This window comes from Micropterus dolomieu, linkage group LG14 (genome assembly GCF_021292245.1).
Source record: "Micropterus dolomieu isolate WLL.071019.BEF.003 ecotype Adirondacks linkage group LG14, ASM2129224v1, whole genome shotgun sequence".
Classification (NCBI taxonomy): Eukaryota; Metazoa; Chordata; class Actinopteri; order Centrarchiformes; family Centrarchidae; genus Micropterus; species Micropterus dolomieu.
In genome coordinates, this window is record NC_060163.1 from 27,263,614 (window position 1) to 27,277,506 (window position 13,893).

The 13,893-nt window shown below is 44.0% G+C and overlaps 2 protein-coding genes across 2 annotated transcripts in view; one reads left to right on the plus strand and one right to left on the minus strand.

Moving 5' to 3' along the window:
* slc16a12b (solute carrier family 16 member 12b) overlaps nt 1-8,577 on the plus strand; it is a 10,483-nt gene extending 1,906 nt beyond the window's left edge. The window contains exons 2-8 of the mRNA XM_046069520.1: nt 3,598-3,701; nt 3,778-3,921; nt 4,130-4,429; nt 4,641-4,707; nt 4,795-5,037; nt 6,210-6,469; nt 7,967-8,577. Coding sequence (XP_045925476.1) covers nt 3,598-3,701; nt 3,778-3,921; nt 4,130-4,429; nt 4,641-4,707; nt 4,795-5,037; nt 6,210-6,469; nt 7,967-8,199 — 1,351 coding nt within the window. The 3' untranslated portion in view covers nt 8,200-8,577. The remainder of the gene's footprint in view (nt 1-3,597; nt 3,702-3,777; nt 3,922-4,129; nt 4,430-4,640; nt 4,708-4,794; nt 5,038-6,209; nt 6,470-7,966) is intronic.
* Nucleotides 8,578-12,175: 3,598 nt separating this feature from the next.
* The window catches only part of LOC123983562 (kinesin-like protein KIF20A), a 22,827-nt gene continuing 21,109 nt past the window's right edge, over nt 12,176-13,893 (minus strand). The window contains exons 28-29 of the mRNA XM_046069819.1: nt 13,082-13,218; nt 12,176-12,469 (exon numbers count right to left, since the gene is read on the minus strand). Coding sequence (XP_045925775.1) covers nt 12,386-12,469; nt 13,082-13,218 — 221 coding nt within the window. The 3' untranslated portion in view covers nt 12,176-12,385. The remainder of the gene's footprint in view (nt 12,470-13,081; nt 13,219-13,893) is intronic.

Genomic DNA, 13,893 nt, shown 5'->3' on the forward strand with positions numbered 1-13,893 from the left:
TGATTTCCTCGGGCAGGCTGTTCCAGAGCCTCGGGGCCCTGACAGCAAACGCTCTGTCCCTTTTAGTTTTCAGTCGAGACTCTGGAACAGACAACAGACCTCTGCCCGAGGATCTCAAGGTACGTGCTGGTGCGTATGGGACTAAAAGGTCAGAAATATAACAAGGCGAGAGGCCATGAAGAGCTTTAAAAGTGATCAATTCTAAAACATACTGGGAGCCAGTGTAATGAAGCTAAAATAGGAGTAATGTGGTCATATTTCTTTGTTCTGGTTAAAAGCCTGGCAGCTGAGTTCTGGACAGTCTGGAGTCGATCAATAGATTTTTGGGTTAAGCAGGTGAAAAGGCTGTTGCAATAATCCAGGCGTGATGAGATGAAGGCGTGTAAAATGGTCTCGGTGTCCTTAAAAGTTAACATAGATCAAATTTTAGCTATATTTCTAAGTTGATAAAAACATGATTGAACAAGCTTTGTGGTGTGCTGCTCGAAATTTAAATTACTATCAAACCAAACACCAAGGTTATAGCCCCCATCAGTGAGTTTGCTACAAAAGTTAGGCACTTCTGGTTCGAGGCTTCAGTTTGTCTTGAAGGGGGCGCCGGAGGGAAAGCTACATTACAGAACACGTCCTCTTCAGACTTGGCTCGACTGAAACACGTCACTTTGAGCTAATTGAAACACAATGAGCTAGTGTGTGTGAAGCTCTGAAGGTCTCAGTATGAGACTCTGACACCTGAACAAAGTTACAGCTCACTTTAATTTCATCAGCTATGTTTATTCACACGCGTCATGAAAATAAAATATGAACAGATGAGTTTAAATTAAATGAGAGCTTCAAAATCAGCAACTACAAAGAATCAATACAGCACGAGATCTACCACTGACAATCCATGCAATTATTTATAAAAATACACAATATATATACACTATATATTAGGGCCCGAGCACGAAACATGCGAGGACCCTGAAGGAATTCTTTTTGTTTCTTTCTTTCGTTCTGCAAATGAAGCACATTTTTGGCAGCCTAAACGTGCACGAAAACCTCACAAAATTCAAGCATGACGAAAATTTACGTGTCACAGGGTTTTCGTGCATGGTGGTGATAAAATGGCTCGCTGGCGCCCCCTAAAGAGCACATTTTAACGCGATGTACAATGTTTTTGTGGCATGTGTATCATGTCCAGACCTACAAAAAAGCCTCTGGGAGTGATGCCCTAAACCCAACAGGAAGTCAGCCATTTTGAATAAAGGTCAGTTTTCGCGTTTTACAGGGTCCATACTTTAACAAACTCCTCCAACAGAATTAATCAGATTCAAGTTTCTAGCTATGCAATCTAAAGGAAATAACGAAAAGTTGTGCTATCTGTGAGGTTTTCTTCAAGGGTGTGTCCGTGGCGTTGAATATATATTATTCGCAATGAAACAGGATGTTGTTGTAACTTGTGTACATTAAAACCTCAGCAAGACGGCTGCAGTGGCCTACAGCTCACATTTGACTATCAAGTCAGCCGCAGTCACTCAATGCCATAGCATCACCCACTGGCCACAGGAAGTAAGCCCTTAGTGACCAAAATCATTTGATTTACTTGGCATTTTCACAGCGTGAAACAGGCTTCATTTTCTGGGACCCAACATTAGCATTTTTGTCTAGCCCACCTGGGGGACACAGGAAGTGAGGTTTAACAACTTTGTGACCAGTTCAAAACGCATGATAATTCAGAGCCTCGTCTCCCCACCTACTGCGCTGCAGGCGTGTCGCGGCATGAGGGCCCGTCCAATGCTGCTTGCAGCTTTTATTTGGTTCATTTTTTCATATCATGTACATAATTTGAAGTCGATGTTTTTCCTTACTTTTTCTAAAGATAATGTTTTGGGGAAAGGCGGTCAGGGGAAGTTACTTTCTGTAGTTTTGTACAGGACGTCGCCAAGCTAACTTTTTCCCCCTGTTACCAGTATTTATGCTAAGCTAAGCTAACTGGCTGCAAGCTGTAGCTTCATATTTAGTGCACAAACATGAAAGTGGAGCTGAAAATCTGGCTTTCATAGAGGAAGAAGAGGATTTCACCACATGTTGAACTGTTTAAGTTTTAATGATGCAACTGGTTTGAAACCAGTTAGCAGGTATTAGGAGCTTAGGATGAACTTTGGGTTCAGGATTCATGAAAAGCTGCTGCAACGCGATGCAGAGCAGTCGTCCTCACGTTTCTCTTGTTAGTCGACATCAAACAGACTTCAGCGGAGTCGCTGGACGTGACCTTTGACCTCCTTCCTTCCTGCTGTGACCTTTGACAAACATTTCCTGTTCACAGTTTGCACTCCAGCCGCTCCTCTTCAAGCTCTCTCTGGTTCAGTCTGGGCTGGAAAAGTTACACAAAACTTCATTCATACAAAAACATGTGCTACTTGTGTGCAATTGTTATTTAACACTTGTGCACACTCCCACAATGCAATGCATAAAGCCGCTCACAGCTGGAAGATAACTAACACGAGACAGGAAGACGTGTTCTTACATAACTGAGACTTTTACACCCAGAACAGAAATCAGCTGAAACTGGACAGTCTGTCTGTACATGTACTCATTATATAACACACACACACACTGTGGGGGGGTGTACAGGGTCAATGAGGACGAGACACTCGTGAGATTATTTACTAAAAGCCCCACACGTGCAGTCGAACTGTACAACTCAGCCAGTAAACTCACATGTCGCCGTGCACGGCCGCTGTCCGCTAATTACTGTTATTATTAAGTATAATTATTACGTTCTGAAATCCTACAGTGAGTAAAAAGTACTAGGGGATATTACTGATGTTCACAAGATCTGCCCAAGCGAACCACACTAAGTGGGAAACAAACTCTGGTGCGATTCAGCTGAATTGCGGTTGTCGCCTGCCGGCTTAAAAGCTCACTTGACTTTAAATACATTTTATTAAAAACGAGCATACGTCTGCTTTTACGAGAACGCAGTAACTGCAGCTTCCTCGGCTGCCATTTTCACAAGTTTGAAAAAATGTTCCACTACGTAGCCGACATGGCGACTGTGGAGGAGACCATGACACTCAACTTTCTGACCGTTATAAGTGCGCCATCTGGGTACCCATAGTGCACTGCATGCTGCCATACTCCTCAGTGTGAACGCAATTACACACTCAAAGTAGTAAGAAGAGTCAGTCAAGGGCGCGAATTGTGGCTAAAGGAAAACATGTATAATAAAAGTCCCAAACCCACAATTGTACGTAACTTGTTTTGGCGGTAACGTGACAGGTTGTAAAGTCTGTCCCATTAAACCGTTTCGGGCTCTTGCAGCCTCTCGCACTCAAACACTTACCAGGTGACGTCAGCTAAGTCTGTGAGGGTTCAGAGCAAAGGTCGGGATTGGTCCAGCAGAAAAGCAGGCAGGCTAGGAACAGATGAGCGCGTCCTCCCTCTGCCTTTACACACATACCTGACCCTGCACTGACCTGCTGAGTGATGTTGATTCTTCTCTCACTGCTGATAGGAGACGATATCACCTGTCTCAGGACACGCTGCTTCTTTCTGTTTTAAATAGTAATTGATCGGGAATCACTGAATGATCCGCGCTGTGTGTTTCTGCAGGTGTGTCTCCATCTTCTTTGTGGAGTTTCAAGGACATTTTGGAGCCGACTACTCTTCGACGGCCTGGATCCACAGCCTGGTGGACTGCACCACCATGCTCTGTGGTCAGTACTGACGCCGCACTGACAGATCAGCTGGGTCCGTCTTCAAACAGCTGACTGTGTTTCTGTGTGTGTGTAGCTCCTGTCGGCAGCCTGGTTGGTAACCGTTGGTCCTGCCGGGCGGCAGTGATGCTCGGTGGGCTCCTTTCCTCCTGCGGGCTCCTCATCAGCTCCTTCGCCACCAGCCTGGAGCTTCTCTACCTCTCCATGGGAGTCCTGACAGGTCATCACTTTATAAAAATATATCTGAGAACTGAGTGCTGGTTTTTTATGCAGATAGCGCCACTCTGTGGCCTTCAGTGAACATTTTAACTTATAATTCCTGAACTTTGAGACTTAGACGCTTTTCTTGTTGCTGCAACAACTTTCAAAATTGTCTCCACTTACCCTAAAACACGTCTTAACTTTCTACAAATGTCCTCCTTTTCCAGGTCTAGGCTTCGCTCTCTGTTACACTCCGTCCATTGCCATGGTTGGCTGTTACTTCCACCGGCGGAAGGCGTTGGCGTACGGCCTCGCCATGTCGGGCAGCGGGATCGGCACCTTCATCTTGGCGCCGGCGGTGCAGGTGCTAATTGAGCTGTACTCGTGGAGGGGGGCGCTGCTCATCCTCAGCGCCTTCGTCGCCAACCTGTGCGTCTGTGGGGCGCTGCTCCGACCAATCAAACTGCGGGAGGATGAGGCGGAGGGGGAGGGAGAGGAGGGGGAGTCAGTGGGGGAGGAGAGACTTGGTGAGGAGAAGCACTGTACAACACTACTTTACAATACAAATACACCCATGGTGCTACTAGTACTCCTGCTACTGTCACGTAGTACATCGCGGCAACAATGCTGCATGATTGGTTGATGGCAGTAGAAGGGGCATCAGCTCTCCGAGAGATAAGCTCTCTCTGCAACTGTAGATTGTCCTCCTCGTCCTCACCTCTCTGTCTCCTGCTGCAGGTATCATTTCGTCGCAGGACGCCGAGCTCGCAATAAAACTGTCCAAAGAGGAGGACAGCCTCTTGTCGTCAGGGAAGTTATCGTCGCCTTCATCCTTGCCACCGCTGCCCCTCCCCCTGCTGCCGGGAAACCCCACCACTCAGTTAAAGAAGAGGTGGTGCTTCAGCTCCTGCTTCCTGTCCAGTAAGGAGTACCGTTTCCTGCTGCTGCCAGACTTCCTGGGCCTGGCCGTGTCCTTCCTGTTCCTGGCCAGCGGCTGCAGCCTCCCGTTCGTCTACATGGTGCCCTACGCTCTGAGTGTCGGGGTCCGCCACCAGCAGGCCGCCTTTCTCATGTCCATCCTGGGAGTCATCGACATCGTGGGGAACATCACCTTCGGCTGGCTGACGGACAGGAGGTATGACTGCATGTCGATGTGTTCCGAATGTGTCAGCAGATCAGAAAACTATTCAGTGCTTTATAAATATTCCTGCTGACAAACAGGAAGTCATGCTGCATTCCATTTACCTCAATACCAGTAGACAACATGTTTAACCGATGTATTTTGCACATAAGAATACCGTAACATGTCCACAGTTATAAGATGGACAGTGTGTCCGACTTGAATTGAAAGCACATCAGTGTAAAGGTCGGAGAACTGGACTGGTGTGGTCTCTTCTGGCCTTGGTGAGATACAACAAACTTGTGGTTCTCTAAATGTTAAAACTGAGTCCAGGACTACACCAAGTCCTCTGGTCAGGACTGTGGTCTTTAACGTTAGCGAGTGGAGCTGAGCGCTGACTTTTAGAGTGCTTTTGCTTCTGTAGTTCGGTTCATTTGGTCCGTCTTTTCAGCCGTTTCAGTTCCTTTTCACACCCCACTGTTTGCTCAAAAATACAGCAACACAAGTCACATCACTCTTTGGCAGATGCATCTTTGAATGTAGCTTCTAAACTCTTCAATTTGTCAGAATAAACATGCTGGAAAGAAGTTGGTTTGTGAGATGCCATGGGGCTGTGTTGCTTAAGGGAAAACTGGCAACAAACACTTGGTTTGGTCTAAAAATGCGCAGTTCTTCCAGTCACACCTGCCCAAACAAACCGCACCAAGAGGGAAACGAACTCCAGTGCGATTCATCCAAACTAAATGATTCAGGTGTAAAACCCTCTAAATCATTTTGCTTGGGCTCCACAGGAAATGTTGGCTCATCCAATCTCCATTTGCAGGGGACCAGAGTCACCTGGCGACATTGTCACATAAATCTGTGTGTCGTCTGCATATTGACGGTGATTTAGTTCTGTAATCTGAGTTGGTGGTTTACCTGTCGACCTACATGTGTGCCCTCTTCTTGTGCACATATTTTGGGGGAGTGGCTTTGAAGAAAGACCTGGTTTCTCTAGCGCTTCCTTCCCCGGCTTTAATACATCGTTCAAAGATAAATTCAAATGTTTCTCATGTGTGAAGATTTTCTGCCTCGGACATTTGTTCCACTATTTTTACGATATTTTATAAACCAAGAGAGGAATTGATAATGTTAGCTGTAGCTATAAATGATGAAATGAAATGTAAACGTGTTGTTGTGTCTCGCAGGTGTCTGAAGCCGTACCGCCTGGCGTGCTACGTGTTCTCCGTTGGGATGGAGGGTCTCTGCTGCCTCTTCACGCCGTTGCTTCGTTCCTTCCCTCTCCTCGTGCCCTTTGCCGTCCTCTACGGTTACTTCGACGGCGCCTACGTGGCGCTGATCCCCGTGGTGACGTCAGACCTGGTGGGAGCTCCGTACCTGTCCTCGGCGCTGGGTGTGGTCTACTTCCTCCATGCCATCCCCTACCTCATCAGCCCGCCAATCGGAGGTAAGAAACCGAAACAACCTTTAAATCAGAAGATTAATGACCGAAGGCTAAAAACGTTGGTGTGTTCAAGGAGGTTTAGTGTTTCCTCTTAAATGTAGTGAAGTCAGGGTTTTGTAGATATTTCTAAATGTTGAATATTGAACATCTATTCTTTTTAAAGCTGAATCAATATCTTTCTTCCTTTTAGTTTTCCTCCCTCGTCAGCTGTTACTGACTGTCTCAGAACAAAAGCAGATAAAAACAGTTATTTTCTTAAAGTAAAGTTCCACTTTACTTAGCGTCAGAATCATGATTGCTTGGAAAGCTGGTGCAGATGATGATTTTGTGTAGAGCGGCAACGATTGGTCGATTAAATGTCAACTATTAAAGAAAAAATCTTCAAATTCTCTGATTTCAACTTCTCAAATGTGAATATTTTCTGGCTTCTTTACTTCTCTGTGACAGTAAACTGAATTTCTTTGGGTTGTGGCAAAATCTAAAACATTTGACAACAACACCTTTGGAAACACTGAAGTCCCTGAATCTCCAGAACAGAACAGGTTGATATAAAACGTAATTATCTGTTAAGGTTGTTTTGGTTCAGTGGTGTTCAGATCCTTTACTTAGTAGGTAGTAAAAGTAGCAATACTACAATGTAAAAATACTACAAAGTCTTGTATTTATAAAGACCATACCAGAAGTTATGTCATGTCACGTTTCATATAGAGCAGGTCTAGACTGTACTCTTTGTAATATTATGTACAGCAGTGGTTCTAAACATGGGGTCCGGGGACCCCCAGCGGTCCTTGAGGCGGCAAAAAAGGGGAATAATTTATTTTCACTATTAATTTCATCCATAAGCAACATAATGAAAAAATGTTTGACTGTTTTGGTTTCATTCACTTTCTGTAGTAAAACATCTGAAAGCTAAAATCATATCAGGTCCTTGGTCTGATTTGTGTCAGTTTAGGGTCCTTGATGTCAAAAGAAAAGGTTTGAGAACCGCTGATTTAGAGACAACTTTTACTTTAGTAAGAGTACAACAGTGATACTTGAAGGGTGGTGTGTAAGTATTAAGGATATGGGCAGTAATGGAATATAATAATTTTGAGTTTTTCATTTGAGTTTAATCACCTGAAAATGATTCTTTTATATTATTGATTATTTTTAGTTTATTAATACTTTTTATACTGGGTGATACTTAGATAAATAGATAGGAAAATATTACGGTATCGTGTGTTCTAGCTGTTATCAATTTATTCCTTCAGCCTTGAACCCAACAGCTGCCTGAGGGAAGTGGTCAATATGGAAACTGACTGATCAGCAGGATGTGATGTAATGTTGTCAGAAGCAGTGTGGAAATCCACAAGTAGCCAACAGAGTAAAAACAACAGCTTCCTGTTCACCTCCTTATATAACTCCTGCCAGGTCGCTGGGCAGGCGGCTGATTGGTCGATCGGTGTCGGCGTGTCGAGCTATTAGAAATAAGTAATCTCGTTTCTTCTTCTCCTCCTGCAGGTTGGCTGGTTGACGTCACAGGAAGTTACACGCCCACCTTCTTCCTCAGTGGCGCCGCCATGCTGGCCAGCTCGCTCGTCCTCGCCACCATCATCGGGATCCGCCACTGCCGCCGCCGCCTGGCCGTCATCAAGGACGCTAAGCACCAGCAACTCCCCCTAAGCCTGTCCAACCAATCAGACTGCTTCATCGCCTTCAACAAGGAGGTGGTCAGCAGCAGTGTTGCGTCGTAGCCTTAGAGGAAAGGACCAATCGTATTTATCAACACCAGAGAGACGTCTGGTGACGAGGGCTGTGATTGGCCGACATAGACGTCACACAGACACTTCATAGGAAGTAGATTTATTTAGAGACTGCTGAAAGCCAGCTGAGTGTCAACCCAGACACTGTGAACGACTTTTATTTTGTAGCCACGGGAACTCAACTTCCTGCCTCTTTTTGTTTGTTTTAAAGCTACATGCCGGTCACATGACCGCAATGGACACCTAGACGATCCGACGGGTTAAACAAAGAGACGGACGACAGGCAGACGCTAATGCGAGCAACAGGCTAACAGGCAGACGCTCGTCTTCTCAAACAGGAAATAACAAAAAAATGCAAATAGGAAATGTTTTTTGAGTCGCTGAACACAGCTGTGTCATAAAGTAACAATATTAACTGTGGATTTAGGGTGACGTTGCTCTTAAAGTGTTTTTATTCAGGGAATAAACAGTCGTTTATTAAACTTTAACGTTCGTTTGATGCCAAACAAAATGTGTCCATCCCAATAAATATGAAAAACACTTGCTGAATGAATTAGAGCTGAAAAACTTATCAGCAAATTATTTTCATAAGAAAATGTGCCAAAAATGTTCACACTTCTAAATTGCTTCAGGAAACAGTCTTTGTCTGTTTGATCACTTTTGGCCCCTTTAAAACAAATTTATTATTAATTTGAGAGATTTTTCAAAATGTTTATCCTCTAATAAATAAAATACCTAAATGAAAACAAATAAAACAAACATATATAATATAAACGCACATTCAACACATTGAATACGCACAAAACATTTAACAGTTTGTTTGTATTTCACTTGATTCTTTGTTTTTATTGAGGTTATTTTAAATCTTCCAGGAATTTGTTTGCTATTTTTGAGTGAACAACAAAACATTTTGTACGTTTGTACAACATCTCGTCTGTAAGTCTGAGCAGTTTGAAGACAAAGTTTTATAAGTTTTACTTAGGCTCAGTGTATGAATGTGTGTGACTGGTGAATGCAGATGTAGTGTAAAAGCGCTTTGAGTGGTCGAAAAGACTAGAAAGGCGCTATACAAGTACGGAGCATTTTACATTTACATTTACATTTATATTGTTTTTAGCTTGAAATGTATTTGGAACATGAGTTTTTGTTAATGAGAGAGAAATAATCTTTATGTTTTCAGCGAAGGTCTGAGGAACTGACAGAAAATGTTGTGTAAAAATATGAAGCCACGCGACAAACATCTCAGGCTGGAATTTAGTTACTGTGAATTGTTAGAAATGTTAATGACGTTTTTGAATGAGCTTTTCTTGCTTTCTCTCTATAGAGCAAGTAACTTCACAGCTGCCGTCTGTTTGGAGGAACGTTTAAATTTCTTAAACGCTTTAACTTAAGTCCTTATATAAGCAAGTCCCGCCATTCGGCAGCCATCTTGGTAAGGCCTCAGGTTATCTGGGACAGGATCAGGTCTCTGTCTCTTCACTGGGACTTAAAACCTGCACGAATCAGCAGGAAAATCTAAAACAGTTTGATGACTTTGCCCTCATGGGATTCTCTGGGTTTGACTTCATCTTTGGCTTCAGAACGACGCTTTACACGTGGCGTTCGACGTCTCCTTCACGTGGAGCAACAGGCCGGTGCTGTCGCCTCGTGCTCGTCATGCCGGGTTCATCTGATTTATCACTGAACTGGTTTATTTGCAGTCACGGGACCACACTAATGTAATATTTCAGGTCGGTGCTGTAGCGCAGTGCTTCCCCTCTCACGTGCTGCTGGAGGGGACTCTAGAGAGACTAACCGGGTGGATGAGGACTGGGGAAAGTCCTGGTCCATGAAGGGACAGGATATGAACAGCAGCTGATCAATAGTCTGATCTATGGAAACTGAAAGTGTCGACTGCAGTTGTTTTTTTGTTTTGCCTCGTCATCGCAGCCTCAGCTGATTAATCGGTCACTAATCGATCCCTCCTGCACTTTTTTTCTTCCACAACATAATAAACCTGAGGAAGGTTCCACCAGGTTCTCTGAAGCTGTTCTACATTAGAATAATTAAATATTTCCCTCTCGACTTCAAACTGTTACAGAAAGATTAGTTTTATTTTTTGTTTTTATTGTTGATCAATTAAAGGAACATTCTGTTAAAACATTTTTGTTTCCTGTTTTATTTTCTGTTTAAAGTATAAGTCTGGTTTAGGGCTGCAACTAACGACTAATTTGATAGCCTCGCATTTAGCTTTTAAATTAAACACGAGGTGCTAATTAACACTTCTTTCAAAAATACATCTTAATGAAATACAGTAAGAAATAAGTGCAGCGCTGTGAGAGCACTGATCAGAGCAGCTTACACGCCGAGAGAAACTGACGCTATATTTATACAAAGACAGGAAAAACGTCATGTGACACATCTGCAGAATTTATAAGAAGGGACCAATAATAACAATCTTCGTTATTAACAATCAGCGTTTCACAAAGTTTAGATAGTTTCCCCCAGGCTGTTTTCTCTCTTTAGAAAGTAAGAAATTGTCCGCTGTTGTTAAATCCTGCGCTCAACACGTTCTCCAGCTGTAAACGTCGCCACAAGCGATACATCCTTAATGATTGTAAAGTTAGGGCACATCTGGAACGTGAAAGTTGTGCATTATAATTATAAGTTGTTGCACCTCTATTCTGGTTTTATTGTGTGTTAGGTCTGTCTGAAGCTCTCAGCTCTGAGCCCATTGGTTCCTCCTGAAGCCGTATTTAAAAACGCCTCACAGGTTTATAGAGTCATGTTTAAACTGCAGGTAGGAAACCGCGGTCCAAACACCCGACGCAAAGATCCCGTTTGAGATACTGAAGTTTAGCTGGCAGCACATTTTCACCCTGGTGTTCTTCCAGATAATGTGTCAACAAACTGAAGGAATAAAATCACACTGTGATACATCCAACATCCTGTCATCTCCAACAGTCTCGGAACGGTGAGCCAAATTCCTTTGTTTTTGTTGTTCACTGAAGACATTTGGGTTTAAGATCAAAAGATGAGACAAGAGTTCAATTTGGAACGTCCTGAAAAAGAAACTACTGCTGTACTGAGCAACAGACGTCCACAGTGCAGGGTGAAGGTATCACAATCCACCGTTGGAAGAAGACTCAGAGAGCAGAAATATAGAGGCCACACCACAAGATGCAAACCACTCATCAGCAGGAAGAATCAGAAGGCCAGACTGAAATTTACAAAGAAGAACAGAGATAAAAAGTTCTGGAACACAATCTGATGGACGGATGAGACCGAGATTAATCTCTAGCAAAGTGATGGAGAAAGAAAGGAACTGCTTATGATCCGAAGCATCCAAGCTCATCTGTGAAGCAAGCAAACAAGAAGTGAAAGAAGCTGCGGTAAAAGCCTGGAACAGCATCACAAATGAAGAATGCAGCAGTTTGGTGATGTCGATGGGTCGCAGGCTTCAGGCAGTTATAGCAAGAGAGGGTTCTGCCACCAAATATTAAATGTTATTTACTTTAAGATTATTTGTTCCGTTACTTTTGCTCACCTCAGAACGCTGTGGTCTAATACAAACGGTGGTTTGTCCTGAGTTGTTTAACACATCTAGATGTGAATAACAGGAAATGAGAGCTAAAATTCTCTCTTTTGATCTTAAACCCAAATGTCTTCAGTGAACAACAAAAAGAAAGAAATTACCGCTCCGCTACTTTTGGAGGGGACTGTATACGTTAGCTTGCACTGTGCAAAAATGTATTTTCATATTACCTGTTTATAAAGGATTAACACATCACAGGCGTGATAATCAACATATGTAAACATCTTTAATTGTTTATTTTGCTAGGCTTTTACTTTGAAGGTCCAGACAAACGTCTGCGCTTCCTTCACCAGCTGGTTCTTGTTTTATTGAATCTGAGGACAGTTTGTGGTGTTTGGATCTTCTCAGCCACTGTAGAAACGTTTCCTAGCAGTAAAGTAAAGCAGACGAGTGTTTCATTAGACAAAGGATCATTTTTATTTTCCATAAATCAATCGATTGTTGTCTCAACTCTTTATTGATCCCCAGCGATGAAAAACAAAGTACTGAACTAAAAATCAGACAGAAATACAAACTGTACAGATATTTAAACTCAAACCCTCAGAATCACTGACGGTTTGACAGAAATCTGAGGTTTAGTGTTGTCACATGATGGTGATGATGTCACTTCCTGCAGGTCTTGGACCGCAGCTGCCTCTTAATGATCAGGTGATCGCTCTCCTTGTCCTCCTCAGCTCCTCCGGACATCTGAAACAAAACTACACATTAAACATATGTTTTCCACTAAAACGTCCTCCTCGCACTGTGAAGCCTTGTTCACGCTACACGATTATCATCCCGATTCGATGGCCGCGGAGCTCGCCGGGCGCCAGGCTGTGATTGGGGATAGATTAGCGATCGATCGGCGCTCGTTATGTGTGAAACACGGGAGGCCAGATTAAAAACACCCACACACGCTCTGAAAACACTGACATCCGTGTGCGGGCAGGTAACAAGAAGTCTTAGATTCCTAACTTTCAAAATAAAAGCATAGTGAGGATTTGAGTGCGAGCTTAAACTGAGAGATTGTGTATTTAAGCAATTATATGATTAGTTATAGTTTAGATTAGTAGTAGTAGTAGAAACAATATTTAGTTCAACATCCCTAAACCTAAGGGGAGGGTCCCATTTAATATTTGCTCGTCATCTTTAGATAGTTTATACCGTTCATCTCTGACATGAAACACTTCGCTTTATGATCTGCAACATGCTGACCTTATTACACATGTATTTTGCCTATGGATATTTAGCTCTGTGGCCCTCGCACTCCAGGTCTGCAACCCCGACAGGCCCTCAGAAAGAACACGCTAACCGTCTCACCATGTGTGGAGAGTCTAGCAGGGCATCCGAGGCGTCCTGCTTGTAAAGCTTCTTCCGTCCTCGTCTCGGTTTGGTTGCTGTGGTAACCGTCTCCTTCTCCACCGAATGTCCACTGACCAGACTGATGATATTTTTAGCTGCAGAGGGACAGAAGAAGAATTATTGAAATAAATAATTATCTACTCGGATCATGAACCGTAAAAAATCTTTTAAATTTAGCTTGAGGTTGTTTTACGCCTGTGCTAATTAACAGTCTTAACAGAAAGGACAGTCGCAGAAATCTGTCCTGCCATCGACCAAACAGGTAAATACAGAACGAACAGCAGGTCAGCTGCTCAGTTAACATCATTTGTCTAGTGACAGAGCAGCTCACTGCTGCAACACTCCGGGACAGACTGACACTGTATTGCCCCAGGTTGCCTAAACGAGCCGTCCCCCAGGTTGCCTAAACGAGCCGTCCCCCAGGTTGCCTAAACGAGCCCCAGGTTGCCCAAACGTGCCGTCCCCCAGGATGCCCAAACGTGCCGTCCCCCAGGATGCCCAAACGTGCCGTCCCCCAGGATGCCCAAACGTGCCGTCCCCCAGGTTGCCCAAACGTGCCGTCCCCCAGGTTGCCTAAACGAGCCGTCCCCCAGGTTGCCTAAACGAGCCGTCCCCCAGGATGCCTAAACGAGCCCCAGGTTGCCCAAACGTGCCGTCCCCCAGGATGCCTAAACGAGCCCCAGGTTGCCCAAACGTGCCGTCCCCCAGGTTGCCTAAACGAGCCGTCCCCCAGGATGCCTAAACGAGCCCCAGGTTGCCCAAACGTGCCG